At 46.5% G+C, this 27,532-nt stretch overlaps 1 protein-coding gene and 1 pseudogene across 6 annotated transcripts in view; both read left to right on the forward strand.

Annotated features, from left to right (window-relative positions):
* LOC146357899 (NACHT, LRR and PYD domains-containing protein 12-like) overlaps positions 1-14,069 on the forward strand; it is a 112,023-nt gene extending 97,954 nt beyond the window's left edge. For 4 of the 5 annotated variants that reach the window (XM_084833696.1, XM_084832848.1, XM_084838117.1 and 1 more), the window contains one exon: positions 1,844-4,271. In XM_084833696.1, the coding sequence (XP_084689822.1) occupies positions 1,844-1,913 (70 nt within the window). In that variant the 3' untranslated portion in view covers positions 1,914-4,271. Of the gene's footprint in view, positions 1-1,843; positions 4,272-13,859 lie in introns of those variants that run through there. The other variant, XM_084834582.1, reaches the window with a different exon arrangement.
* Positions 14,070-14,075: 6 nt separating this feature from the next.
* On the forward strand, positions 14,076-23,026 carry LOC146357900 (NACHT, LRR and PYD domains-containing protein 12-like; annotated as a pseudogene). The gene is made up of 3 exons (XR_014790342.1): positions 14,076-14,149; positions 20,085-20,117; positions 21,376-23,026. The product of XR_014790342.1 is annotated as an NACHT, LRR and PYD domains-containing protein 12-like (transcript).
* The last annotated feature ends 4,506 nt before the right edge of the window (positions 23,027-27,532 follow it).

Genomic DNA, 27,532 nt, shown 5'->3' on the forward strand with positions numbered 1-27,532 from the left:
AGCAAAAGGAGACAGATTTCCCCATCTTTACCTCCTCCTCCCTTGGCACCTGATGCCATTTTCCCAAAGTGGTGAATGCTTCCCTTCCTGTCCTGATCACAGTTAAACACTTACTCAGATACTGAACATGTTCATCCTTTTCACATATTGGGGTGGGGGGGCGGGGATGGCTCCAAACTCATGCAGGGCAGGGATTGGCCAGCTCTGCCCTAACCATTCCCAAATCCACACGTTCTATTGCACTTTTGAACTGGGCCTGTGCTCAGGATGTCGCTTGCAGGGAAATCCGGCCCTCTTGGGCATGATGGATTTCCCTGGAGTCCCCAGCTCAGCTTGCGTTCATGAGCTGAGCCATGGGCTTCCAGCCAGAACTTGTGCATTTCCACTTTTTTCTCATAAAAATAGCAAGATATGCAAATTACTGCCGCAATGTGCATATCGTATTGCTTTGATAGGGGAAGAAAGCTGCCGCCGCACACTTCCCCCCCCCTCCATGCCGCTGCCTACAGGGAGAGTGGGAGAGTTGCGCATGGTGGCAGTGATAATAGCGGCGGCAGGAAGGGAAGGCAGCGCCAAAGCTCTCCTCCCTCCTGCTGCCACCACCACTATCCCTGCCACTGTTCACAACACTTCTGCTCTCCCTGTAGGCAGGGAGAGAGGGAGGATTGTGTGCAGTGGCAGAAATGGCAGCGATGGAAGTCTGCGAGATGGCCCACCTCACATGGATCGAGTTGGGCCAGCCTGTGGACTGGAAAGTCGGAGTTGGGGGGCCGACCTGCGGAAAGCTCGGCGGATTTCACCCCCCAGACGGAATCTCCGCCATCCCTAGTCTGTGCATGTGCATCGGGGAGCAGAGCTTTCCAATCCCCACCGTACATGTGTTCAATGAGCATGTCAAGCCCCTCCTGTAAGAACTTACCAGTGTGTATGATTAATTAGGATAAGCCATTCACCCAAATTTATTTCAACGTTCAGCAAATGGCTGTAACAGTTGAGCTATAGGAGAAGGAGGAGTATATAATGATTCCAAATTTAGCCAATAATTCCTTTCACCTATATAAGAAAAGTAGTTGCCAGTGTGGTTTAAGTGACATCAGTCTTATTTTCAGAAAAATGGCCAGTCTTGGAATTCTGGCTGCAAGCTTAAATCAATTTAATTAGTACGTTAGTCACTTCAAACATTACAGTTGAAACTTGACCCCAAAACTGAAAAGGGCACCACACTGCACAGACAGGACAGCTCTGTCAAAATTTTATGGAAAAGAATTATAAGCAACGGATTTTCTTTTCAGTTTGTATACAAAGTTTGTGTGTGCTCATGTGTGTATTTCAGTGGATATTTGGCATCTTCAGAAGCTTTCCTTCTAGCAATAGAATTCCTAAACTGCCAAATGACAGCATTTAGTTGAAATCAGTGTGTCCTTTAAATCTGGATCCGTAATACTGATGGGAGTTGAACTTGTTCCATTCTTGAAGTCATTTTGGCTGTAGTGCTTTAATGTGACAGGCATTGTTATCTGTTCAACCCTGATGAAAAAGAGAGCAGTAAAGATAGCTTTCCTCCACTGTGTGGCACTTTTGTAATTTATCTCATACACTGATGTCCTCAGAAAGGCAATTATACTGAGATTTCGATTATATCTAGTTTTACGTTTATCCTATCTATTGTTTTAGCTACTAAGACCTAGACAATTTGCTGGCAGCCCTTTGAAGTGTCATCTGCTCAATTCACTGTCTATAGCACATAAAACTATTGAACTGAATACTGCTCCACGGTGTAAACATGAGTGATGTCTTGACTTTTGTTAATACTTCTAAAATCAAATTAATTCTTCCATAACAGCTTAATAAATGAATTTTCATACGCTATTGATAAAGATAGTGATTGGAATGAAGATGCCAAATGGGATTAAGATGCTGATTTGGATGAAGAAGGTGATTCGGATGAAGCCTGTACATCTGACAAGTAACTGTTTATATCAGAATGCAGATAGATGCTCCCACAGAAAGTGCTCCTGGCACTTACAGTCTGTATATAGATACTAAAAAAAGTGAAATTTGTACAACGTTTTTGTTACAAAGTGGAAAGTCCTTTTTGTTTAACAAGGGGAGAGGGAAGGTGGTAGAAGCATTTCAGGACAGAGTTTTCGAAGAAATTAACAATATGACCAAACAAACCATGACCAAGGCTCCAGTACTTAAAAGATATGGGTATCTTTCCAAAGGATTTACGTCTACCCAGCATAAAGACTTTATTTTACATTCTTTAGCAGCATCAGGAGCAATATTTGCAAGCCAGTGGAAAAGGTCAGAGGACTTTTCTATCAGGGCTTGGTTTCAGAGATCATTTATTAATGGACAAGCTTACCCACTATATGAAAGTTGTTAAAGGTCATGCAAACCATGAAATATTTTATGCAACATGTTACCCATTTTGGGGTATGTTGATCATACATCCCAGACCCAAACTCCTCCAGATCATTATATGTTTTTGCTAACCTACTCAGAGAAAATAGTTTCAGCTTCAAGGTTTTGCAGTTCTGTACTCTATGCATCCTAATTGAATTGGATTGTGTTGGATTGCTTTCTTTAACTTTTTCAGGCTATGTTTAGCACATCATGTTCATTGTACTGAAAAAATGTTATAAAAATAAACCTTTAAAAGGAGGAGGTGATATTTCCCTGACCAGAAAATCCATCTTTCCACTGCGGGAAATGATACGGAGATGAATTACAGCAATATATGTGTTTCCATCATTAACTAACATGCAAAGAATTTCACCAAGTCAAAAAACCTAGCCAGGGAAAAGAATCTTGAAGCATTTTCCCACTTCCCGGCTATCCTCAGTATGCACCACAGGAATACCATACACCAATTTGACCTGAAGCTGCAGAAGCCTACATATCTAGAACCTAAATTTCTAACCAAGGAAACCACCTGTCCTAATCCTAATTGTTCATCTAAATTTGCTGGGCATGAAATCCATACGGAAACTGCATTACATCCTTAAGAAGTTGCATACCTAGCTTGTTGGTGCTTTGCACTGAGAAGTTCCCTACTAACTTTAGTTGTGGCTATTTTGTGTTGATGTTCCAGGCCCACATTATTAATCCGGTGTTGAAAACAGGATCAGGTAATCTGGCTGTGAACCCAAATCATCAGTGCTAACCCACTCTCTTCTGTGTAGATGTTCAAATAGTCAACCTTAGTGGTGTCATACTGATCAGCGTGAGTCTCCTGTTCCCTCAAGACTGTCTAAGGGCCTGTCATTTTCCATCCCTAATATTGACAGAGGGGGAAATAGGAAGACTAGTCTGCCCATGAATCTTGGCTTGCAATACTAATCACAAAGAAGCACATCAGTAAACACTAGGGGTCGTAAATGATGGGGGAAAGGAGTAAGAGATATGGGCCAGTATATAGTTTACATTCAAAGTGCTATGTACTCAACCTGTATGCTGTGAATCCATGGAAGGGAAGGAAGAAAGAGCACAACTTAATCTGTTTTTAGTAATTGTTGTTCATCTTGTAAAGCTTATTAGGAATTTAAATTGATATTAGGTATTAGATATTACTGTAGGTTACCTTGTTGCATTAAGATGAGGGAGGGGAGGTCTGTGATGGAGGGGGGGAGATAAGGCTGTTCCTAAACTGGCCCTTCTGGACGTGGCCCTGAATGTAGCAGGGGGGCAAAGGGTTTGCCAGGTATACAGAGGAGACTGTAACGCTGCTACCTGTGGCTTTGCTCCCACTTTTTTTTCCTGCTTTTAATCATTTTGCTTTTTATTTCTTACCTGGAGAAGCTATACTGGGTCATGGTGCAGGGAGGAAAGAAAGAAAAACACCTGCCTCTGGGGAAGCATGCCATCTCTTCTGTTTGTCTGCAAATAACTTTACAGGGTGGAAATGGTGGGGTAAGCCTATGGCTCAAGATATGCCAGGACTTACACTCAAATCTATATGAGAATAAGGAATTCATTGGACACACCACACTTTTAAATAATGGATTCCATAAAAATGGTCAGCTGAAATGCATAGGGTGGGATGATGGTGAACTGGCAGTGAATAAACTTTCTATAGTTCCATTGTTATGGACAGATCACTGCCTGGTGAAGTTTAGAGTTGCTTAGGCTCGGAGCCTCTGCTTGGGTGGGCCCCCGATTGTGTTGGATTGCTTTCTTTAACTTTTTCAGGCTATGTTTAGCACATCATGTTCATTGTACTGAAAAAATGTTATAAAAATAAACCTTTAAAAGGAGGAGGTGATATTTCCTTGACCAGAAAATCCATCTTTCCATTGCGGGAAATGATACGGAGATGAATTACAGCAATATATGTGTTTCCATCATTAACTAACATGCAAAGAATTTCACCAAGTCAAAATGATACGATTAAGATGGTTCACCCCAGGAGACTGATGGATCTGGATGGTTTTCTGATAGGTCTTGGTGGGTTTTCCTGTCGCCTTGGCAGCAGTTGTGTTGAAACTCTGGTTGACCTCTGGAATGTAGAAATGGCTTGGGCAGTTGACATGGTCATGCCTGAGCATCTTCTCCCATGGATGCCCTGGTTGGTGACTTGCGTCAGAGAATGGTCAGGGAGTGTAACCCTGTTGGTTCTTCTGGATAGTGGTGTGCACGGACCCCACAACCCACTTTGGAGGCCAATTCAGAGCTTCAGATTTGGCCCCAATCTGCTGCAGACCAATTCAGACCTAATCTGACCTGCTTCAGACTCTGGATCTGAAGCAAGATTCAGAAATCTGAATTATTCGGATTTTACATTTTCCCATTGACTTGCATTGGAAAACAGAAATGAACATATCTTTTTAGTTTTTGTGATAATGAAATTTGGCGACCTGGCAGCCTCTATGGAGTTGATTGAACCTGCCAAATTTCTGATAGTTAGGTCCAATGGCTTTTATGCTAGACACAGGTAAAATTTGATTTTTTCAAGAAAATATGTCAAAGCAAAGAGCTGTAATTTTTTTATGCTTCCACATAAGTGCATGGAATCGGGGGAACTAGCAGCCCCTATGGAGGTGACTGAACCTCCACATTTCAGACAGTTAGGTCCAGTGGCTTTTGTGCTAGCCGTGCATAAAGTTCCCTTTTCTCAAAAACTAAAACAAAGGGTAAAAAAAATGCTGTCGAGCCACACAGGGGATTAGAGATCCTAATCAGAAGGTGTTTAAGGTGGGAATTAGGAGGTCACTATTCCTATGGTACAGGTTTTTTTGAAGTGCAAAATAACCCCCCTCCCCTAGTACTTCCTTTTGTCTGTCCTGAATCTGCCACTATTCAGCTTCACTGGATGACCTGGGGCTCTTCTCATTAAGGGAAGAAAAAAATTAAACCTCTCTTTGGCTGCAATACATGTTACCTGGGAGTAAGTCACACTAAACTCAGTTGAGCTTTTTTATTGCACTACTCCCCTTTCTCTACTCCATATAGTTTTAACCTCCCCCCTTACTTGCCTGTCTTCCAAATTAAATAGCCCAGACATTGAAGCCTTTATTTATAGAGGAGTTGTTCCAGGCCGCTGATCTTTTTGGCAGCCCTTTTCCCTATTTGTAAAAGAAAAGGTAAGATCATAGAATCATGAGTAGTAAGGTTGGAAGGGGCCTACAAGGCCACCGAGTCCAACCCCCTGCTCAATGCAGGAATCCAAGTCAAAGCATCCCTGACAGATGGCTGTCCAGCTTCATCTTGAATGCCTCCAGTGTGGGAGAGCCCACCACCTCCCTAGGTAATCGGTTCCATTGTCCTATTGTTCTAACAGTCAGGAAGCTTTTCCTGATGTTCAGCTGGAATCTGGCTTCCTGTAACTTGAGCCCTTTATTCCATGTCCTGCACTCTGGGATGACTGAGAAGAGATCCTGGCCTTCCTCTCTGTGACAACCTCTCAAGTACCTGAAGAGTGCTATCCTGTCTCCCCTCAGTCTTCTCAAGCCTAACATGCCCAGTTCTTTCAGTCTCTCCTCAAAGGGCTTTGTTTCCAGTCCCCTAATCATCTTTGTTGCCCTCCTCTGAACCTTTTCAAGTTTGTCTGCAACTGGACAAGGTTCAGTTGCAGGCAGATGAAGCAAACATGTTTTTAAAATGCATGTAGCCTAGCTTGATCATATTCTTATGGTCATTTGATGTACACAAGGGAAAACAAGCGTTGGCAAACAAACGACAGGTTTTGCCAGAGGTAAAAACAAGCGACAGGCTTTTGCTACAGGTAAAAGTTTCCCGGTCTTTCTTAAAAATAAAATAAGGGCCATCTTACAGGGAGCTAAGTCATAGCCACAAGCAGTACCAGCCAGCCACCACTCAGATGGGCACATTCAAGGTTGGCACAATCCCCCTGGCAGTGGAGGAACCGTGCAGTGTGGCATGGGTGGCAGAGGCTGGTGGAGGAGGGGGCGGCGGCAGCAGCAGCAAGGAGGGCCCCGAGTGGAGCCTGGGAAGGCAGAGAGGAGGAGGAGGGCACTTCCACCACAGCGTCAAAGACAGTAGGCTGCTGCGGGACAAGCAGGAGGAGTTGGGGCTCCCACAGTACAGGCTGGTGCAGGATGTGCCAACACACGAACTCCATGTACCTCATGCTAGAGCATGTGGTGGAGCAACAGTGTGCTGCCCATGAGGTGTCCAGGGTTGGGGACATTGGCATCCAGGCACCACTGGGCAGGCAGCAGTGGGATGCCATGTCACAAGTTGTGGTGGTCCTCAAGTTGTTCCTTGAAGCCACAGAGACCCTGACCACCAGCACTGCCCTCATCAGCCAGGTGAGCCATGTGGCCAGGCATCTCCAGAAACAGATGGGCAAGTTTCTGGTTCCCAGGTGCTTCCTGCCAGACATGAAGGAAGTGGTAATAAGGCTGAGGGATGGTCTAGTATGGCGGCTGGAGCCCCTATGCCAGGAGAGGGCGTACATATTGGCCACCATGTGCTGCCCCCCGTCTCAAGGATGGGCTTTGTGTGGAGAACTCCCAGAGGGGGTTGCAGGAAATCCTGGTAGGTCAATTGAGGGATGCACTGGTGAAGAGGCTGGGGCATGTGATGAAGGAGGAGGGAGAGGGAATGCAGCAGCAGCTCTCCCTCAGGACCACAGGCCGGGGTTCTGGGCCAAGGCACTGCAGGCAGCAGTTGTGGGGAGAGGCACCCAACCCATCCACCAGGATGACGCTGCAACCTCTGTGCAGCATTACCTGGCGGGGCCAGTGGACGACTGCTTTACTGGCCCCATGGCCTGCTGGTCATCCTGCAGCCAGATTTGGCCAGACCTGGCTTGGGTGGCCAGGGAACCATTCAGCTGCCCAGCGACCCGGATCCCAAGCAAGACAGTGCTTTCGATGGCAGGCGGCATTGTGAGACCACACCGCTCCTGCTTGGAGGCTGAGTTGGTGGAGCAGCCCAGCCACCTTCCTGCAGCTCTCCAAGAGATTACAGATGCCAGAGTCCCAGGAGTGCTGGCTGCTACCATCCCACGAGTGTGCCATCAGGGACAAGCAAGCATGTGCTCTACCCTTGCTGGACCAAATGCCCAAGGTGAAGTGCGCCACCTGTGCCTCTGCCTGGCACAGACAGTCCAGCACTATCTCCCTGCAGAGAGGGAACAACTGCCACCTGCAGAGGCATGGTGTTACAGTGGTTCCAGTCCGTCCTCTAGGACTGGCCTCAGAAGCTGATGCTCCAGCCCATGGCCACTAGTCTGTGAGATGCTGCAAGGTTCCATCCTGTCCCCCATGCTTTTTAACGTCTACATGAAACCACAGGGAGAAGTCATCTGGAAGTTTGGGCTTAAGTTTCACCAGTATGTGGATGACAATACTCAGCTCTACCTCTTGTTCCTTACACTGGTTTCCGGTCCATTTCCCAATCCTGCACAATTTCCTTGTCCTTACCTACAAAGCCCCCCATGGCTTTGCCCCCCCCATCCTTCTCTCTCTGCTCTTATATCCCCACAATCCCTTCCCGTGACATTTGCTCATGCAGTTCCACCACCCTTAGCCATCCAGTTCACCTGCTCTTTGAAATGGCTCCATCCTGGTTTAAGGATGTCAGAGGAATCCAATGGGGGGGGGGAGTGTGACAAGCTTTCTTTGGCTTGGCCCGCTGGTCTCCATTCCATCTTCCACCATCTGGCCCGACTTGGTGCATGAGTGCACCAGCTGGAAGAATTTCTGTAAATTTGTGAGGGTTGCAAATTTGCAAAATTTGTGTAAATTTCAACTGTAAATTGTGCAGATTTGCTCAATTTGTAGCCAAAATTTGCACAAATTAAGCAATTTATGACAACGATTTGTGGGAATGGCACTCACAGGCACCCCACTGGGGTTCCTGTGGAAATGGTGCCTTGGGGGGGGGACTCAAGTTTCCAGAGTTCGGGGGAAAGCCCATGGCTTGGCTCACAAATGCAAGCCAAGCTGAGGGCTCTGAGGAAATCCAACAAGCCCCCAAAGTGCCAGATTTCCCCACGCTGGCCATCCTTACCCTGGAGAGCTGCTGCTGTCAAAGTAGAATATTCTGGGCTACATAGACCAATGTTCTAAGGCAGCTTCAGATATTCAAGTCCAAATAATGGGATATTGCTGCTTTTCAAGATCTCTCTTTCTCTTCATCTGTCTCAGCTCCCCTCTCCCAAAACTCTGTCTATGTCTTGATTTATAGGTCTGTTCTATGGCATCGTTGCAGCTGAGGACAGAGGCCCTGTAAGCGGTAGGCTATAGCAGAAAATTGGCACCCATGTGGTTCAGGTGATTTCCCACCAAGCCAGCATAGCCACCCAGATATAAGAGATTGCACTGCCGAGCTTGAAAGGCACGCAAACTGCTTCTTACAAAGGGCTTCTCAATTGTGCAGATCAACATCCAGGCACCTGGAATCCTTGGCAGCAACAATGCTGCAGGACGCATGCACAAATTTAGCCCAACTCTGTTTTTCTCCACATTCCAGCTTTGTCGTCTTGAGATCTCTCTCTTGCTGTCTCTCCCCCCTCCCTCCCTCGTGTGTGTTTGTGTGTGTGACCAACATATTTGAAGTTGACTGCTATACTGTACTTTATTTCAAGGTATTCAAATAATTCCATCTATATGTGTGGTAATTTATGTTTTAGTTTAACTTCTCACAAGCTATCTTTGCTCCTGCTTTTTAGTTTCAAGGATTAAGCCACATATCTTCCCATCAGTGCATCATTACTGTGGTCCTAGCTAGGTGATCTAGAATGATTAATCATTTGCTTTTCAGCTGACCCTGACCTTGCTAAAAGTCATAGGAAACTACTCCATTTATAGATCCAACCACTAGATCAAAGCATCAGATACTCAAATTAGAAACAGATTTTTTTTTACTACGTTCCCGCCCCGACCCCCCCCCCCAGAGATGACTTTTTAAAAATGAAAAATCTCACACACAAAAGAGAAGCTTCAGAAGTTCTAAGCTCCTGGACTGGCTTTACTTGAGTTTGTTTGTTTTTCATTTCAAGATGGCATACTTTTTTGGGGGGCGGGATTAGATTTGTTCCAGGAGTCAGAGAGTCCAGTGATAATGCTCTTGGTTTGCTAGATGACAGTCACTCTCTTCACTCCAACCAGACGTCCGCACTTCTTGCTCTTCCTGCAAAGTATTGCACGCCTCTGAAAATTAATGAACGTTCAAGGTAATGAGGAAACATGGGATTAAGAAGGGAAAGCCATGGGAGGCTTTCAGGACAATGAGGACATCATGTAGAACCCCCTGTAGAGTTTCGTGAGTAGAGCAAGGCAAAAGCACATTAAAAACCTGGTCTGGAAGAGCCCCAGGTCAGTGAATTTCTCCTATTGAGCAAGCAGCAGGAAGAGAGAGGAAGAGGAAGTGCGGAAGACAGGGTGAAATGGACACATTTAGGTCTGAAAAAGAAATCAGTCTCCTTTGTAACTCTGGCAAACAAGTTTCCTCTGTTTGCTGGCAGAAGCTCATCTCCTGGTTTACCTTACGTTTTCTTTCATCCTTGCAGAAAGGTGAGTCCAACAAACAAGCTGAATAGTTTAACTTAGCCTGTCTTCTCCCATAGATGAGTTTCAGTCACGCCCCTTAAGAGAGAGATATTTAGGGAGGGAGGGACCCCTTTACCAAGCAGCCAGAGGGAGAGGCCACACATGCAAACTGCAGAGCTAGAGGCACACGCTGAGAGCAGCCATCTCCGATGGCTCACTGCATGGGGCAGGGGGTTGGAAAGCATTTTAGCAGAGGGAAGGGGGCAGCATGGCCTGAGTCAGCTTTTGCATGCTTGGCAAAAAAAAAAAAAAAGGAAGTACTCTGAGAGGAAAAAGAGAAGGGGCTCCCACACTATAGAGCATTTCCCTAATCACTCATGCACAGCAGCAGACAGGAATCAGACACATTGTGGGGCATTTGTCTCCCCACCCCATTCCCACAGAGGCCAGGAACACAGGGGTGTAGGAGAAGCCCTAGCCTAGTGGAACAGCTAATGTTGTCATGCAGGGGGTCACAGGTTCAAATCCAGGGGATAACCCCACAGTAGAGAAGAGGAACATGCAGAACAACTGAGCCAGTTTTGAGGAGTAGTGCATGAACCCGTGGCAGCGACGCCCATCCCACTTGTGCAGCCTGAGGGGTTGGCCCCTTCACAGGCTGGGGCCCCACAGTGAGTAGGGAGAGGAAGGGCCAGTGCTTCCCACAAGCCCAACAAGGCCTCCATTCTCGTATCCCCATCCTGGGGCCAGCTGTAGAGTGGGGTAGGGGAGAGGTATCCCTTACCTCCCACACCCTATCAGCAAGGGAGCAATACATGCAGCCAAGTCAAATCCTTCACTGAACCACATCTGGGATGAAGGAGATCCTGGAAGGGAAGGAAGCACGCATGAGGTTGGCAACCAGTCACCCAGCAGGGCTCCTGTGCCTTGGACCACGGTTTGACAGATGACAGAAGAGCAGCTGCAGTGTCCTTCGTGGCATCAGCTCCATGTTAGCAACCCCTTCCTTCACCTGCTGGATACCTCTCTGTCATGGGGGTAGAAGCCTGTCCGTAACAGGTAGATTGGCAACCCCGTCGAGGAACAGCTGGTCACTGCTGCTGCTCAAGGGGTGGGCCTACCTCCTGGTCTGCATGAAACAGGGTATGGAATGAGTCTTCTACCTGCGGGGGAGTGATCCGGGCAGCAAAGGGAGGTGTGTGCGCACACACGGAGTGATGAGCAACAGGCGGCAGCTGAAGCGCATGTCCCTGAAGCTGCGTGCATTAGGTGTCGTGAGGGAGGGAAGAGGAAGAGTGGGGCCCTCTCAGTGCTGTGCCAGCAATCTCGCCTCAGTCTCTGGGGCCATGGGGGGGGGGGACACAGTCAGGAACAGCTCAGGACTTCAAGCACAGTAGTGGGGAATTAATGCGGGGGGAGATAACCTATCACTGAGCCCTCTGTGGGCTGTATAACATGAGAGGGTAGGATCGTGACATCAGCGGTGGGGCCATGTCCCTGCTGCCATCTGGTCCCCAGCTGAACTGCCAGCCAGAGCTTCTCCAACCTGTGCTTTGATCGGGAACCTGGCTTCCCTGCACACGGGATTCCCTCAGCCAGGGAAAGCCTGCATGCAGCAAAGACACCCTGCTGACCGAGGCACACGGTGGTAGAGCACTCCTCCACCTTGTGCCTTGGCTGGAGTAGCTTTGCCCGCCGCACACCTCCCCCCCCCCCGATAGGAGAGGGCGAAGCTGCCCCTACTCCAGTGTCAGTGGAGGAGTAGGGATGTTTGAGAAATTTGTTTCAGTTCATTTCTGATCAGGATTTACCAAGTTCACACCTTCCAGAGCGAACACAGACTCGGGCACAATCTGTGGTCGATGTCCGTACATTTCCAAACTTGCAGCACAGCTCGCAGAGCCTGCAAAGTGCATTTGGTAGCATCTGAAAAATTCACATGGGGAAAATTTGTACTTTTGAAAAATGCACATAAATACACTTTCATGAATGGAAGAAGAATGCGTACATTTTGAAGATGTCCACAATTGACACATACTGTACATGTGGAAAGATTTACATGAAAATATACACAGCTTTTCATGTGAGAAGAAAAAATGAAACTCGCAATCTGGTACAGACTCGAGTCGGAATGACCTTTGCGATGGAATTCAGAGAACTTCAGCGAGCGTGTTTTTTTCTGATTCATACATCCCTATGGAGGAGTCCTTGGTCGGGGATACGGCTTTGCCTGCCTCACACCTTCGCCCCTTGGGGAGGATGTGGGGCAGGCAAAGCACTTGGCATGCCATGCCCTCTCCCAATTGGGGCAGCAAGCAGTGTGCAGGGGTATCCCTGCTGTTATTTCTGATCCCTGAGTGGAGATAACAGTGAGGATTACTGTCCCCGCTGTTGGGAGGGGGCTTGGGAGAGGGGCCTCACCCAAGCCCCTGTGGGCCAGATGGGCTGGCCTGATATAGCAGGATATACTGTGGGTAGAAAGATAGTGCTTTGGGTAGAGAGGGACGATATATAATCCTTTTGTCATGATAGAGTACAACTCCATGGGCTTTAGGCTTACAGGAGCTCCTGACCTCCACAAGGGTGGAGGGTGTATTGGAAAGATGGATCTGAATGGTTTCCTGACTGCTCTCGGGGAGTTTCTTGCCAACACAGCCAGTGATTCTGTTGAAGCCCTGCTCAAACTCTGGGACAGGGAAATGAGCAGTGCAGCTGACAATATTGCTCCTGAGCATATTCTCCCTGCTGATGGAGTCAGACAAGCATCCTGGTTTTCCAGTGAACTCAGGGTGAAGAAGTAGCATGGATGATGACTAGAGTGACCAATGGAGGCTGGCAGCTCTGATGTCAGTGGGGTGGTGAATCCGCTTGGAGTTTCAGTCTAAAGGCGCTATCCAAGGTGCAAAGCTTGTCACTGACAGTGACACTGGAGCCGTCAGCTTCCACTGAGAGTGACAACGGAGGATGACTAATGGTGGGTTCCAGTGAACACAGGCTAGAGAGCCCATATTATGGTCTGTACTGTGGCACTGTTGGCAGCAAAGAACACATAGTTTCCCACCACCACTGCATCCACACAGAATCATCCAGCAGAGATATTCTGAGTAGTAAAAGGTCTGTTACATCACGAGCCAATTAGAGCTGACCATTTTGCGGGACACTTTGTGGATAATTCCTTTGCATCCATTCCAACTTAGAGGCCGTGGTTTTAGCAGATCCTAGTGATGTACTTCTGGCACTTGCTTGTCCTGTTGTGATGGATACATTTCTGTTAGTGCAGCCTAAAGATCGGGACAAGATTCTTGAAAGTATGAGATCCACTACTTGCATGCTTGATCCTTACCCTCCTCAGTGATTAAGTCTGCCACAGAAGACCTAGTTTAGTGGGCCAGGAGGGTGGTAAATGCCTCCCTAGAAGTAGGCGTAGTTTCACCCATCCTTAAGGTGTCCATTGTAAAGCTTTAATTGAAGAAACCCTCCTTGGATCCTAGCCTACTGGATAATTACCTATCAGTTTCAAATCTGTCATTTTGAGCAGGTATTTGTGTGTGTCATACTGTCATGGCATCCCAGCTCCAACATTTCTTGGAGGAAACTGATTATCTAGACCCATTTCAATACAGCGTCAGGCCTAGTTTTTGGACTGAGTTGGCTTTGGTTGTGCTGGTAGACAATCTGTGCCAGGAACTGATGGACCTCTCAGTGGCATTTGATACCATCAATCATGAGATACTTCTGGGCAGCCAGGAGGCACTGTTTTGTACTGGCTCCAGTCCTCCCTTGAGAGTTGGTTTCAAAAGTGATTTGGGGGACTCCGACACCTTGGTCATTGGTGTATACAACAAAATCCTTTCTCCATGAACAATATTAGTTTAATTTTCCATTTTTTAATTTCAGATTATGTCTAATTTCTAGTGATGGACAGGAACAAAAATGTGAGGCAAACCCTCTCTGATGCCTTGGAAGAACTACTTGAAGATCAGTTTAAAGACTTTAAATGGAGGCTACCAGCCATTGACTATGATGAAAAAAGGAAAATCCCCAGAGGGCAGCTGGAGAACGAGATGTGGTAGATCTCATATGCAGCTGTTATGGAGAAGATAGGGCTCTAAGTGTATGTATTTGTGTCCTTGACGAGATCAACATGAGAGATGTTGCTGCAACACTGAAAGAAACAACACAGAAAGGTGAGGAACTTCAGCATATTCTGGGATATTTGCCCCTCGAGATCACCTGCAAGCAAATGTAGAGAGACAAATTCCTCCCCCTTGTGACTTAAGAACATGCCCCCAGCAGAACTGTGAGTTGTCTCGGGGGGATGAGTTAGGGGAGGGGCGAAGTCCTTCCTGAAGGTCAGCAGGGGTGATGCTTCGAGGGTGATGGGTGGACTTTCAGTGCGTTCTTAGTCCTGGGTAGAGGTGGGCCATCACTTCAGGTGGGTGGGGCACAGCCCATCCCACCCATCAGAGCCCCCCAATTTCTCTCTTCCTGCTGGCTGGATGCCATCCTGTCCCATTGCACATTCCCCGCCCTCTGCCCAATTCCAAGTCACCCAGCGGGCAGGCAGCAGTTATTCAGTCCTGGCCTCCATGTTCCTGTTGCTTTCAGGCGTGCACAGTGATCCTGCTTGTATGACATGTGTTCAGTCTTCTTGCTGACTTGCACATGTGAAGTCCTTTCCCACAGTCTAGCTACCATTTGCTGCAGTGGGTGCACACTCTACATGATCCCCTCCCTCTCCTCCTCCTCAGGCAGCAGCATGCACAACGAAAGGAAAAGCAGGCAGGGTGCCTAGCAGGACTGCTCCCCCTGCTTTCCAAATACATTCATGCTTCTTCCTAAGAACATGATTTTTTTTTTACCAAAGAGCACCAGCTCACTGTGGTCTTGTCCCCACAGCTCTCATCTTGTCTCTCACTCTCTGTAATGGCTACCTGGCTTGTTGTTGTTCAGTCATTCAGTTGTGTCCGACTCTTCGTGACCCCATGGACCATAGCACGCCAGGCCTTCCTGTCCTGCGCTCTCTCCCGGAGTGTGCTCAAGTCCATATTCATTGCATCAGTGATGCTATCTAGCCATCTCATCCTCTGCCGTCCCCTTCTCCTTTTGCCTTCAATCTTTCCCAGCATCAGGGTCTTTTCCAGGGAGTTTTCTCTTCGCATTAGGTGGCCAAAATATTTGAGCTTCAGTTTCAGTATCTGTTCTTCCAATGAGCAGTCAGGGTTGATTTCCATTAGGATTGACTGATTGGACCTCCTTGCAGTCCAGGGGACTCGTAAGAGTCTTCTCCAGCACCACAGTTCGAAAGCATCGATTCTTCAGCGCTCAGCCTTCCTTGGAGTCCAGCTCTCACAGCCATACGTTGCTACTGGGAAAACCATAGCTTTGATTATATGAACCTTTGTTGGCAAGGTGATGTCTCTGCTTCTGACTATGCTGTCTAGGTTTGCCATAGCTTTCCTCCCAAGGAGCAAGCGTCTTTTAATTCCATGGCTACAGTCACCATCTGCGGTGATCTTGGAGCCCAAGAAAGTAAAATCTGTCACTGCTTCCATTTCTTCCCCTTCTATGTGCCAGGAAGTGATGGGGCCAAATGCCATGATCTTAGTTTTTTTAATGTTGAGTTTCAAACCAGCTTTTGCACTCTCCACTTTCACCCTCAACAAGAGGCTCTTTAAATCCTCTTCGCTTTCTGCCATTAGGGTGGTATCATCTGCGTATCTGAGGTTGTTGATAATTCCCCCAGCAATCTTAATTCCGAACTGTGATTCATCCAACCCGGCGTTTCTCATGATGTACTCTGCATATAAGTTAAATAATCAGGGTGACAATATACAGCCTTGTGGTACTCCTTCCCCAATTTTGAACCAATCGGTTGTTCCATGTCCGGTTCTTACTGTTGCTTCTTGACCCTCGTACAGGTTTCTCAGGAGACAGGTAAGGTGGTCTGGTACTCCCATCTCTTTAAGAATTTGCTAGAGTTTGTTGTGATCCACACAATCAAAGGCTTTAGCGTAGTCAATGAAGCAGAAATAGACGTTTTTCTGGAATTCTCTTGTTTTCTCCATGATCCAGCGAATGTTGGTGATTTGATCTCTAGTTCCTCTGCCTCTTTGAAACCCAGCTTGTACTTCTGGTAGTTCTCGGTTCACACACTGCTGAAGCCTAGCTTGTAGGATTTTGAGCATAACATTGCTGGCATGTGAAATGAGCGCAATTGTGCGGTAGTTTGAACACTCTTTGGCATTGCCCTTCTTTGGAATTGGAATGTAAACTGACCTTTTCCAGTCTTGTAGCCATTGTTGAGTGTTCCAAATTTGTTGGCATATTGAGTGCAGCACTTTAACAGCATCATCTTTTAGGATCTTAAATAGCTCAGCAGGAATACTGTCATATCCGCTAGCTTTGTCGTTAGTAATGCTTCCTATGGCCCACTTGACTTCACTCTCTAGGATGTCCGGCTCAAGTTCAGTGACCGCACTATCATGGCTATCAGGGACATTCAGATCTTTCCTGTATAGTTCTTCTGTGTATTCTTGCCACCTCTTCTTAATCTCATCTGCTTCTGTTAGGTCCCTGCCTTCTTTGTCCTTTATCATGCCCGTCTTTGCACAAAACATTCCCTTGAGATCTCCAATTTTCTTGAAGAGATCTCTAGTCTTTCCCATTCTATTGTTTTCTTCGATTTCTTTGCATTGTTCATTTAAGAAGGCCTTCTTGTCTCTCCTTGCTATTCTCTGGAACTCTGCATTCAGTTGGATATATCTTCCCCTTTCTCCCTTGCTTTTTGCTTCCCTTCTTTCCTCAGCTACTTGTAAAGCCTCCTCAGACAGCCACTTTGCTTTCTTGCATATCTTTTTCTTTGGGATGGATTTCGTTGCTGCCTCCTGAACAATGTTACGGACCTCTGTCCATAGTTCCTCAGGCACTCTGTCTATCAGGTCTAATCCCTGAAATCTATTCCTCACCTCCACTGTATATTCATAAGGGATATGATTTAGGTCATACCTGAATGGTTTAGTGGCTTTCCCTACGTTCTTCAATTTCAGCCGAAATTTTGCAATAAGAAGCTCGTGATCTGAGCCACAGTCAGCTCCAGGTCTTGTTTCTACTGACTGTATGGAGCTTCTCCATCTTTGGCTAAAAAGTACATAATCAGTCTGATTTCGATATTGACCATCTGGTGATGTCCATGTGTAGAGTCGCCTCTTGTGCTGTTGGAAAGGAGTGTTTGCTATGATCAGCGTGTTCTCTTGGCAAAACTCTATTAGCCTTTGTCCTGCTTCATTTTGTACACCAAGGCCATGCTTGCCTGTTATCCTGGTTATTTCTTGACTTCCTACTTTAGCATTCCAATCCCCTATGATGAAGAGGACATCTTTTTTTGGTGTTAGTTCTAGAAGGTGTTGTAGGTCTTCATAGAACCAATCAACCTCAGCTTCTTCGGCCTCAGTGGTTGGGGCATAGACTTGAATTACTGTGATGCTGAATGGTTTGCCTTGGATTCGTACTGAGATCCTTCTATCGTTTTTGAGATTGTACCCCAGTACTGCTTTTCCCACCCTTTTGTTGACTATGAGTGCTACTCCATTTCTTCTAAGGGATTCTTGCCCACAGTAGTAGATATAATGGTCACCTGAATTAAATTCACCCATGCTTGTCCATTTTAGTTCACTGATTCCCAAGATGTCGATGTTCAATCTTGCCATCTCAATTTTGACCACCTCCAGCTTACCTTGATTCATTGATCTGACATTCCAGGTTCCTAAACAATATTGTTCTTTACAGCATTGGATTTTCTTTTCACCGCCAGACACATCCACAGCTGAGTGTCCTTTTGGCTTTGGCCCAGCCGCTTCACTCTTTCTGGTGCTACTTGGAAATTCCCTCTGCTCTTCCCCAGTAGTTTATTAGACATCTTCCGACCCAAGAGGCTCATCTTCTGGCATCATATCTTTTAGCCTTGTGATATGTTCCATGGGGTTTTCTTGGCAAGAATACTGGAGTGGGTTGCCATTTCCTTCTCCAGTGGACCACATTTTGTCAGAACTCTCCACCATGACCTGACCGTCTTGGGTGGCCCTGCACAGCAAAGCTTATGGCTTCAGTGAGTTACACAAGCCCCTTCGGCACAACAAGGCAGTGATCCATGAAGGGGGGGCTGCCTGGCTACGGCTGGCTATAAAGGACAAGATGTGTTTATGACTCGCCACCCTTTCTTAAATGGGAAAGAGCGCATCCCTGCCCTCTGTGCCTCAGGTCATGGAGCTCTTGGATGTACTAAAGCTCAAGTCTCTGGTATCCAAATGCAATCAGGACAACACCTTGCCACCCATTCATTGGCTAAGGAAAGCCTTGAGTTCTTGTGTGACCTTCCAACTTGTACTGAAACAGCCCATCCAGTGTCAAGCAACTCTCAGTTCTGAAACGTGCAAACAATCACCCTCTTATTCTTTTCACATGGAAATCCCCCTTCCAGGCACCACCATAGTTTTTGTTTCCCAAGGCTGTAACTGGTCTTGGTCATAGTGTTCCTGCCTCTTTGCTCTTCATCTTCATGCTGCTCCCCATGTATGTGTGCTAGAGAGAGGTCCTGCTAGCCCCTACGCTGCCCACAACCCTCTCCTCCTTCCTGAAGATCCTCATTAGGTACTCACTGCACCCACTTTTCTGGACTTTTTGCCTGCTTCTAGAGAGCATTCCTGGGGCATTTGCTAGGCCCCACCTGCTGCTGGAAGCCATGGTTTGGATGCCTGCCTTTGCTCTCTGGCCCAGGAAATCCTTGCCATGGCCCTGGAATGCCTGATGCATTTGGATCTACCCTGATGCTGAGGACCTCTGTCCCCTCTTCTTCCTTTGACATGCCTCTCAGCACATGAGGACCAATCAACGTTCCAGCCTTCCCGTTCTCAGTCTTCTCTCTGTCTTTTTTGTCAGCCCTTCAGCTTCCTGCTCTGCCTGTACTTTTCCTCCCAAATGCTGAAGCATCACTGCAATGCTGCTTTTGGCTTGTTGCTATCTCATCTCTCCCTTTCTATCACTCTCTGCCTCCCGACACATGCTTTTCTGAGATAGCCTTCAGTAATTCACTTCAAAATATTTTATCACATCAATAATGGTGCAATCCTATGCATGTTTAGACAGAAAAAAAGCCCTACAACCCCTAGCATGCCCCAACCAGATTTAGACAATTTCATCGAGGATAAGGCTATCACTTGCTACTAATCATGTTGAATATACTCCAGTTGTAGGCCTTTTTTCAGTCTAAACATGCATAGGATTGTGCCCTAAAGCTTCCTTTTTCTGTAAAAGTTCTGCTGTTGTCTCAGTTATTCCTTCCCAAGTACATTATAAGGGTATTCCATTACCTGGGCCAAAGGTCCCCATGCTTAGGCATAACATGCTTTAGACGTATCAGTCTAAATTCAGTCCATATCAAATTTGCATATGACTGAGACAAAGACTGTTGTCATGTCTATGTGCAGATTTGGGTGTTGTTGTTTTTTTAAAGAATGGCACTTTCTAGCCACTGTACAAGTACTAGCTGCTGCAAGCGGCTATAACCCATAGAAAGAAAAAACCTTGTAAAACGGTGAGTATTTAAATTCTGCCTTTACATGTCAGGAAAATGCAGACTGAGCTGCATACCTGTGTCCCAGTTCTCACAATGCTTCAGGAGATGTGCATCAGGTGAGTTGACTCCAAAACACAAAGTGAATGCATTTCTCAGGCATCCATACGCTGTGCTCCTATTGATTTGATAAAATGTGCTGGTTTCTGGGCCAGTTCTATCAGACTGAAAGCAGCCTGTCCTCCAGCAGAATTGAGCCAGGGCCACAGAGGGAAAAGGTGACCCTAACACTAGAGGGAAAAGGTGACCCTAACACTAGAGTGATTCTTCCCAGTCCTTCATTCTTCAGAAAAGCTCACCCTATGAACACAGAAAAGTAGATTTCAGACACGCATAGAGACACACATCCCCCACCCTCAAATCTGTGGCCTGTTGAATGTTTTGAGAAGGCTATGAAAGCCAAAATGCTAGATAAATTACATATTATTCATTTCCTATATTTTACAGCCTACAATTGTGCTCCACTAAATTCAGGCTCTTTTGTTCTTCAGATGTTGATCCTTGCCAAGTGCCTGCAATATCAGGTAGGAATTATTCTAATGATCACTCATTTATGTTCAGTAATTCTGCAGGACTGTAAGGTTTAGACCAAATACACAAAGAACTCTGTTTTATTTTACTTGGTGCAATAATAAAAGATACTCCGCTGTCCATCCCACCTAAGTAGGGATGGTGCAGGAAATATTGCTGGTGATTGTTTTCATGTCCTCTGGTTCTGAGGCTCTGCACTACCCTGAGGAGGACTCTGACTCATATGGGTCACAGATAACCCCACTTCCGGGGGAGCCCTCAGCACCCCCTTCTATACCTTCTCTGCATGAGGACACAGCTGTCCCTAACCCTGTAGCTTCTTCTGTCCCACAGCCATGTAGGGCATGAGACTGCTGAAACTGACACTGGCCCTTTAAGAACTGCAGTCAGTCTCCAGCAGGGGTGGAGCCACTGGAAGACCAGGCTCTGCTAGCCTTCTTAAGAGCTCAGATGACTGCAGCTCTTTGCTGGGACAACAGCTCCTTAGGGGAGAACTCTCCAATCAGCACTTCATGTAGTGTGCTCTCCAAGGTCCTACCTTGTGAGCTATGAGCCAGAACAGACAGTGAATGTTGTGGTGCAGGCTGCTTCCCCTGGGCCTCACACCCGGCCAGGACAGTAGTGTTGGAAATGCCAACTCTTGATCCCAGCTCCCGTTGGCTCAGACAATCTATTTGCAGGTGAGAGCAACTAAATTCACATGAGTGGTTGTGACAGGATTATGTAATGCTGAGCTGAATGCTCTCACCTGAGAAGTTTCATCCCCAAATTGGAAGATGGCAAACTTCAGGGGGATGATCTTGGCCACAGCTGGGGCCTGCCATTTTACTGGCAGGATACCCTGTAACAATGCTACATCTAGGGCATCGGAGTGGGGTGAGAAGCAGGAGAGAATATCAGCCACTGGCTGGTTGCCACCTCCTGTGGCAGCACTGTGGAGCTAAAAAACCAAACCGTTCCTGAAAAAAAAAGACCACTGCCATCAGCAGTAAGCCTCAATCCCACAAACCTTTTGAAGAGTTTAGCTCTGTGAACTTCTGTGAATAGGGCAGCAAATCTGGAAGGGCCATTTTCATGCAGCTCTAGATTATATATGGTAAGCACTGCAAATACAGGTCCGGGATATTATATTCTGAAAATCAAAAATCAAAGTGTTATAAATTGTTTATGAAAGTATTTGAGACATAAATGATCTGTTTACTGTTCAGAGTGTCTTTCCATTGTTTCTAATTCTGTATGTCCTTCTGTTAGATTATAAAAACTACATCAAAACAAGTTTTCAAACAATGAAAGACCCTAATTCGTGCCTCGGTGAATACGTGCATTTAAACCAGAGATATTCAAAGCTAATCATCATAGATTATCACCGGCCTCAAAAGGAGAGAGAACAAGAAATCATGGCTTCAGGAAGGAAACATGCTCAAATCATGAATGAGGGAGCCAGATCTTCTACCACCATTGAAAAGCTATTTAAGGCTGAGAAACATGGACTAATTCCACAGGTCATTGTGCTGCTGGGAGCTGCAAGAATTGGAAAAACAATGACAGCAAGAAAAATTATGTTTAACTGGGCCTCTGAACAGCTTTATCAGGACATGTTTGATTATGTTTTCTATATTCAGTGTAGGGAGATGAACCTCTGTTCAGAGGATGGGAGTATTGCAGAAATCATTTTAAAACAATACCCCAATAAGAATGTAATTACAGAGATACTGAGGAATCCAAAGAAACTCCTGTTCATAATTGATGGGGTTGATGAATTAAGGTTTTCTATTGATCAACCAGAAGACCACTTTTGCACTGATCCCTGGAAAAAGGAGCCAGTGAAAGTTGTCCTGATGAGTTCATTTCAGAAAACAGTTCTTCCTGAATCCTATCTGATAATCACAACTAGACCAACGGCTCTGGAAAAACTCATGTTATGCTGAAATCTTGGGATTTTCAACAGAGGACAGGGAGGAATATTTCCACACATTCTTTCAGAATAAAGACCAAGCACCACAAGTTTTCAGACTCTTCACCATGTGCTTAATTCCTCTTCTGTGCTGCATCATCCGCACGGTGATGAAAGGACAGATGGAAAGAGGTGAGGATCTTGGGCAGACATCAAACTGCAGTCTACATGCTGTACCTCTCCAGTTTGGTTAGGTTGAATCACAGCAGATCTAAGCAGTATATCCAAAGAAATTTAAAAGGTTTGTGTTCTTTGGCTGCAGATGGAATCTGGAAACAGAAAATACTGTTTGCGGAAGAAGAAATCAAGAGGCATGGCTTCAATCAAGATGACTTCTTCCCCATCTTTCTGAATGAGAACATTTTCAAATGGGGCATTGAATGTGTTTGTACTTATAGCTTCGGCCACTTAAACTTCCAGGAGTTTTTTGCTTTACATTATGCATTAGAAGAAGAAGGAGAAGCACTGGATTCTGAGAAGCCTAATCAAGATGTGGGAATAATGTTGGGAAAGTATATGACTTCCAGGCCTGGTTTAGAATTAACAGTGTGCTCCCTCTTTGGCCTTTTAAATGAGGAGAAAAGAATGAACCACTTGAAGGAGAAGTTTGGATGGAAAATTTCACCTAAGATTAAAGAATTCTTATTAGAGTGGGTGAAATACACTATGCAAAACAAGAACATTGCAGACCCTTGGCATGAATGCCTAGTTCTCCCGTATTTGTATGAGATCCAAGAGAAAATTTTTGTAAATCATGTACTGAATAATATGATTGAATTACGCTTTTATTTTTCATCTGAGATTGAAGCAATCACCTTGGCGTATTATCTAGAGCACTGCTATAGCTTGGAGGTCCTTAGCTTAAGTGGCTACATATCTAGATTGCAAAAAGGGCTGTATGCCCCCGATCTTGTCTGATCTCGGAAGCTAAGCAGGGTCAGCCTTGGTTAGTACTTGAATGGGAGACTGCCCTGGAATCAGGCTTCCTGCACTGAGCAGGGGGTTGGACCTGATGGTCTTGTAGGCCCCTTCCAACCCTATGATTCTATAGCAAAGGATAATGATGATACGAAAGAAGAATTACTCCATCCACAACTACATTTAAAATAGTATGTATTCTTTACATTCTAAAATGTTGTCATTCCATTGTTTGACTTTTCTTTCAGTGTCCTATGACTCTTTGACACCATGCCCCATTGTGTATCTTTAAGGCACTTGAGAGACAGCCTGCAGTGCCTGAAGGCAGCACAATGAAGTCATTTTAACTTTTTAAAGCATCGGCACTGCTCTCAGATGCCCTGAAGATAGCCTCCCTGACTGCCTGATCTGGGAGGGTGTCAAGACAGTGTCCTCTCATGGGCTTTCCAAGAAGTGTGGGCAGCCCAGGATCCTGTGGAGAATTGGAGAGCACTGCAGATACTGTTAAAAGGAAGAACAAACATACACACACACACACACACACACACCCCTTGAACACTTTTTAATGTTGTTATGATAAGAAGCATAAAAGCCCATATAGACGAGAATTTCACCACAAGAAATTCTCCCATCTTACCCCCAATTTGGGGGGCAGATTTCTTTCCAATCCTCCCCACAATGAACAGCCCCTTAAATAAACCCAGCTAAAATTATTGACACAGCACTTAAATACCTTCCACCTGTGTTCTGCTACTCTAAGAAATGAAAATCAAAATTTAGGAATGTTTTATTAATGAAAATGAATATACTTACAAAATTAACCCCCCACCCCACCCTTAAGCAGGAGCAGAACAGCCAAATACCAAGGCAAGATTTCCACTAGCAACCATTCAACACTTAATGCAGTTTCCAAACAAGCACTCCAGCTGATGTCAGTATAAATATTCACCATTCAGCTCCTCCATCTCTCACATGGGGGCCAGCAACTATATTGTCAGGAATTGCTGTTGGTGGGGCCATGTATGTGGGGTCTCCCCTGCCTTTTTAGAGTAGCCTTCATTTCATCACAAATTTCAGCTGTTTTTGTCATTCCCATTCATTTTTGTTTCCCATTGATTTCAAAGGGAGTCCCATCTGCTCTTCTGGTGCCCGTAGCTTTGGTGTTTTCCATCCATTTGGCACGCATTTTCAGACATTATACTATTTTTCCTCCAGGGCATCAGACTTGCCAAATTTCAGACAGATAGGAAAGAGGACCTCTTTTATAAGCAATTTAAAAGGAGCCTCCATTTTATAAACCTGCTCATTCAGTCCTAAAGGGAATGGTTGAAAGAGCTTGGTATGTTTAGAGAACAGACATGCTGTCTGAGGGGAGATATGATATCTGAAAGGCTGTCATGTAGAAGACAGGGCAGAGTTCTTCTCTGTCACTCCAGAGGGCAGGACCAGAACCAGTAGCTGGAAATTGTAGGGAAGTAGATTTTGGATAAACATTAGGAGAAACCTCCGAACTCCAAAAGCTGTCTGATGGCAGAACAGGTTGCCAGGTAGGCTCTCAGGAATGCTGTAGTCAGGAATGCTAAAGCTGGATCCTGCATTGCAGATCCTGTATTGAGCAAGGGGTTGAACTAGATGACCTCCAAGCTCTCTTCTAACGATATGTTTTTCTACTTATAAAAAAGGAATTCCCCTCCCCCATCCCCATCTACACATTTCCCACCTCTCCTAAATTAGCATTGACTACAGCAACAAAACATTTGGTAAGATACACATTTTAGAGGTATGAACAATCCTAATCCCCAGAACCACTGGCTGGTGGGAGGTAGGATAGGATGGAGTCACCACTCCACTAGTGGAAAGTGGTGGAGGTAGGATGGGATGGAGTCACACTGCTCCACCAGCAGTGTGAGCCACTCCCCCCACCCTCCAAGTCCCTGCTGGCGCCCATGGAATGAAACAGGGTGTTCTGGGGGCAGAGCAGGGAACCATAAAGTCTGAGGATCAGGTTCATTGCCTATTCCAGCCTTAAGCTGGGTCAGTATTTTTTCTCCTAGTGGCACCAATGGGGGCAGGGGGATGTTTTTAAAAATCTCGGGGGGGGGGGAGTCCATCTCCATTCCTGTTCTGACTGGCATGAGCTGGTAGGGCTTTGGAACTGGTGGACAATTGTCCACTTTGCTCAGTCACCCCCCCCCCCACACACACACACACACACAGACATGGATTTCTCTCCTGGTAAAATTAGTAATCTAACCCGGTGCAAGTATTCTGATTCATATGGTTCACAATTGTTTTTGAAACTACTAATAACTCATCCATCACTGGCTCCTTTCTAACTGCTCTGTGCAGCTTGTCTGATTGCTCTTTGACAGGAGCTTGCTGCGGGGATCTTACCCAAGCTCTCAGTGAAAACCAGAAGCTGAAAGAGTTACATTTGTCTTGCAATGAAGTAAAAGACTCAGGAAAGAAGTTGCTGTCCAAGGGTCTAAAACATCCAGACAGTAAACTAGAGAAGCTCAGGTAAGTCATCAGTGCTTCCCTTTCTGTTTGATTTGTGGGATCATCTTCTGACTGTTTAACTTGTGGAAACCAAACCAGAGAGGTAGGGCTGATCTACATTGCACCCGCCATCGCAACGAAGTTGGGGTCCTGTCGGGTTAAATGCACTCGCATTAAAACGTGATTATCCACACTCACCCATTTTCCCTGTTGCGGTACTTCATCGAATTTGCGAGCTCAGTTCACACTCGAGCACTGTGCTGTTTTCCTGCTGTTAAAGAGGGCGTCTCTCATTGGAGGAGCAGAAACTCTTCCTGTTTCTGCTGATTCCCTGCTCGCTGCTGCTGTAGCAGGTGGGGGTGGAGGGAAGAAGGAGGCATCTATCCTCTTCTCCCCCCCCCCACCTGCTGGTGGCCAGGGCGAGTAGCTGGGGGGGGTGCCGGTGGTCTTTTCACTGCACCAGCCCTTGACAGCAGGCACAAGGAGGAAGGGCAGCAGCAGCAGCACCCAGTGCTCGCGTTGTGGGGGGGAGCTGCTGGCATCTTTGAAGATTCAAAGCTTCGCATCTTTGAAGACCACCCTGTGTTTGTCCTCTTCCCCTGAGATGACGTTAAAATTGTCCACGGACATTTTAATCGATGTTAGTCCCTGGACACTGAGGACAGACTGCCTGGATATCTGTGTGTTATTCTTTCCGTGCAGTGAGCATGGAAAGCATGGAAGGGACTGTGAAAACATTTACGCAGAGCAAGCTATGATTCTTCCAAGATTCACTTCTTTGAAGATTTGAAGATTACTCCATAATTAAAAAAAAAAAAAAGCTGAACCAGGGGATAGAAGGGGGAAAACCTTAGTCTCATTTGAAGGGATAGAACAACCCCCTGCTCAGTGCAGGAAGCCTGATTCCCAGGTGGTCACCCATCCAAGTACTGACCAGGGCCAACCCTGTTTAGCTTCTGAGATCAGACAAGCACGTGCACATCCAGCCCTTTGCTTGTTGCTTAGGAAACATTGAGTGCTGAGGAAGCTATGTGATCAGTAGCTGGAAGATGACATGGGGGGGCTGTTGAGAGCTGTGATTGGACAGGAGGGAAATACAAACACCGCCATATATGGACAAGCGTGGGAGGGGACTATGACCAGATACGGTGATGAACGCGGAAGATCAGAGCACATTAAGGGGAAATACCAGGATATCAGGGTATTGATAGGGATGGACGAAAGTCACTTACCTGGTCCTGCAGCTTGCTTCGTGGTGGTGGGGAGGCGCTCCGTTTCTCCCCGCCGAAATTCTGGCCGGGGGAGAGGCGCCCCGACCCTCCAACTGAAATTCTGGCCGGGGGGGAGGCGCCCCGTCCCTCTGGCCGCGAATCCTCCTGGCCGGCTGGGACGCAAATGGCGGCAGCCGTAGCCACCACAGTTTGCGTCCCTGCAGTCAGCCATGATAGGCTACGTAAATCCTTACGTAGCCTATCATGGCTGACTTTGGGGGGGGGAAAGAGCATACGCAAATGGCGGAGCCCATGGGCGCCGCCATTTGCGTTCCTTATTTGGGCCCGTGTAGTCTACGTAAACATTTACGTAGACTACAGCGAAAATAAGGGCAACGCTATTTGCGTTGCCCTTATTTTCGCCGTAGTCTACGTAAATGTTTACGTAGACTACACATGCCCAAATAAGGTATGCAAATGGAGGTGCCCATGGGCGCTGCCATTTGCGTACACGCTTTTTTTTCCCCCCCCCAAAGTCAGCCGTGATAGGCTACGTAAGGATTTACGTAGCCTATCACGGTGTTTTTTTGAAAATCTAGCCATGATAGGCTATGTCAATCTTTACGTAGCCTATCACGTTTGCTTGTGTTTGTTTGTTTTTAACTTGGAAATGGTGGCAGCGGCAGCTGGTTGGAAGAACAGCCGCCGCCGCCGAACCGCCACCGGGAGCCGCCAGCGCCAGGGACATTCGGCAAAGGTAAGTCCCATCCCGGGGGGGGTGGCGGACCATTTCTCCACCAATTTCGGGGGGCCGAATGCGTTTGCA

This window comes from Heloderma suspectum, chromosome 1 (genome assembly GCF_057233095.1).
Source record: "Heloderma suspectum isolate Gila_16-S chromosome 1, 16-S_ref, whole genome shotgun sequence".
Lineage (NCBI taxonomy): Eukaryota > Metazoa > Chordata > Lepidosauria > Squamata > Helodermatidae > Heloderma > Heloderma suspectum.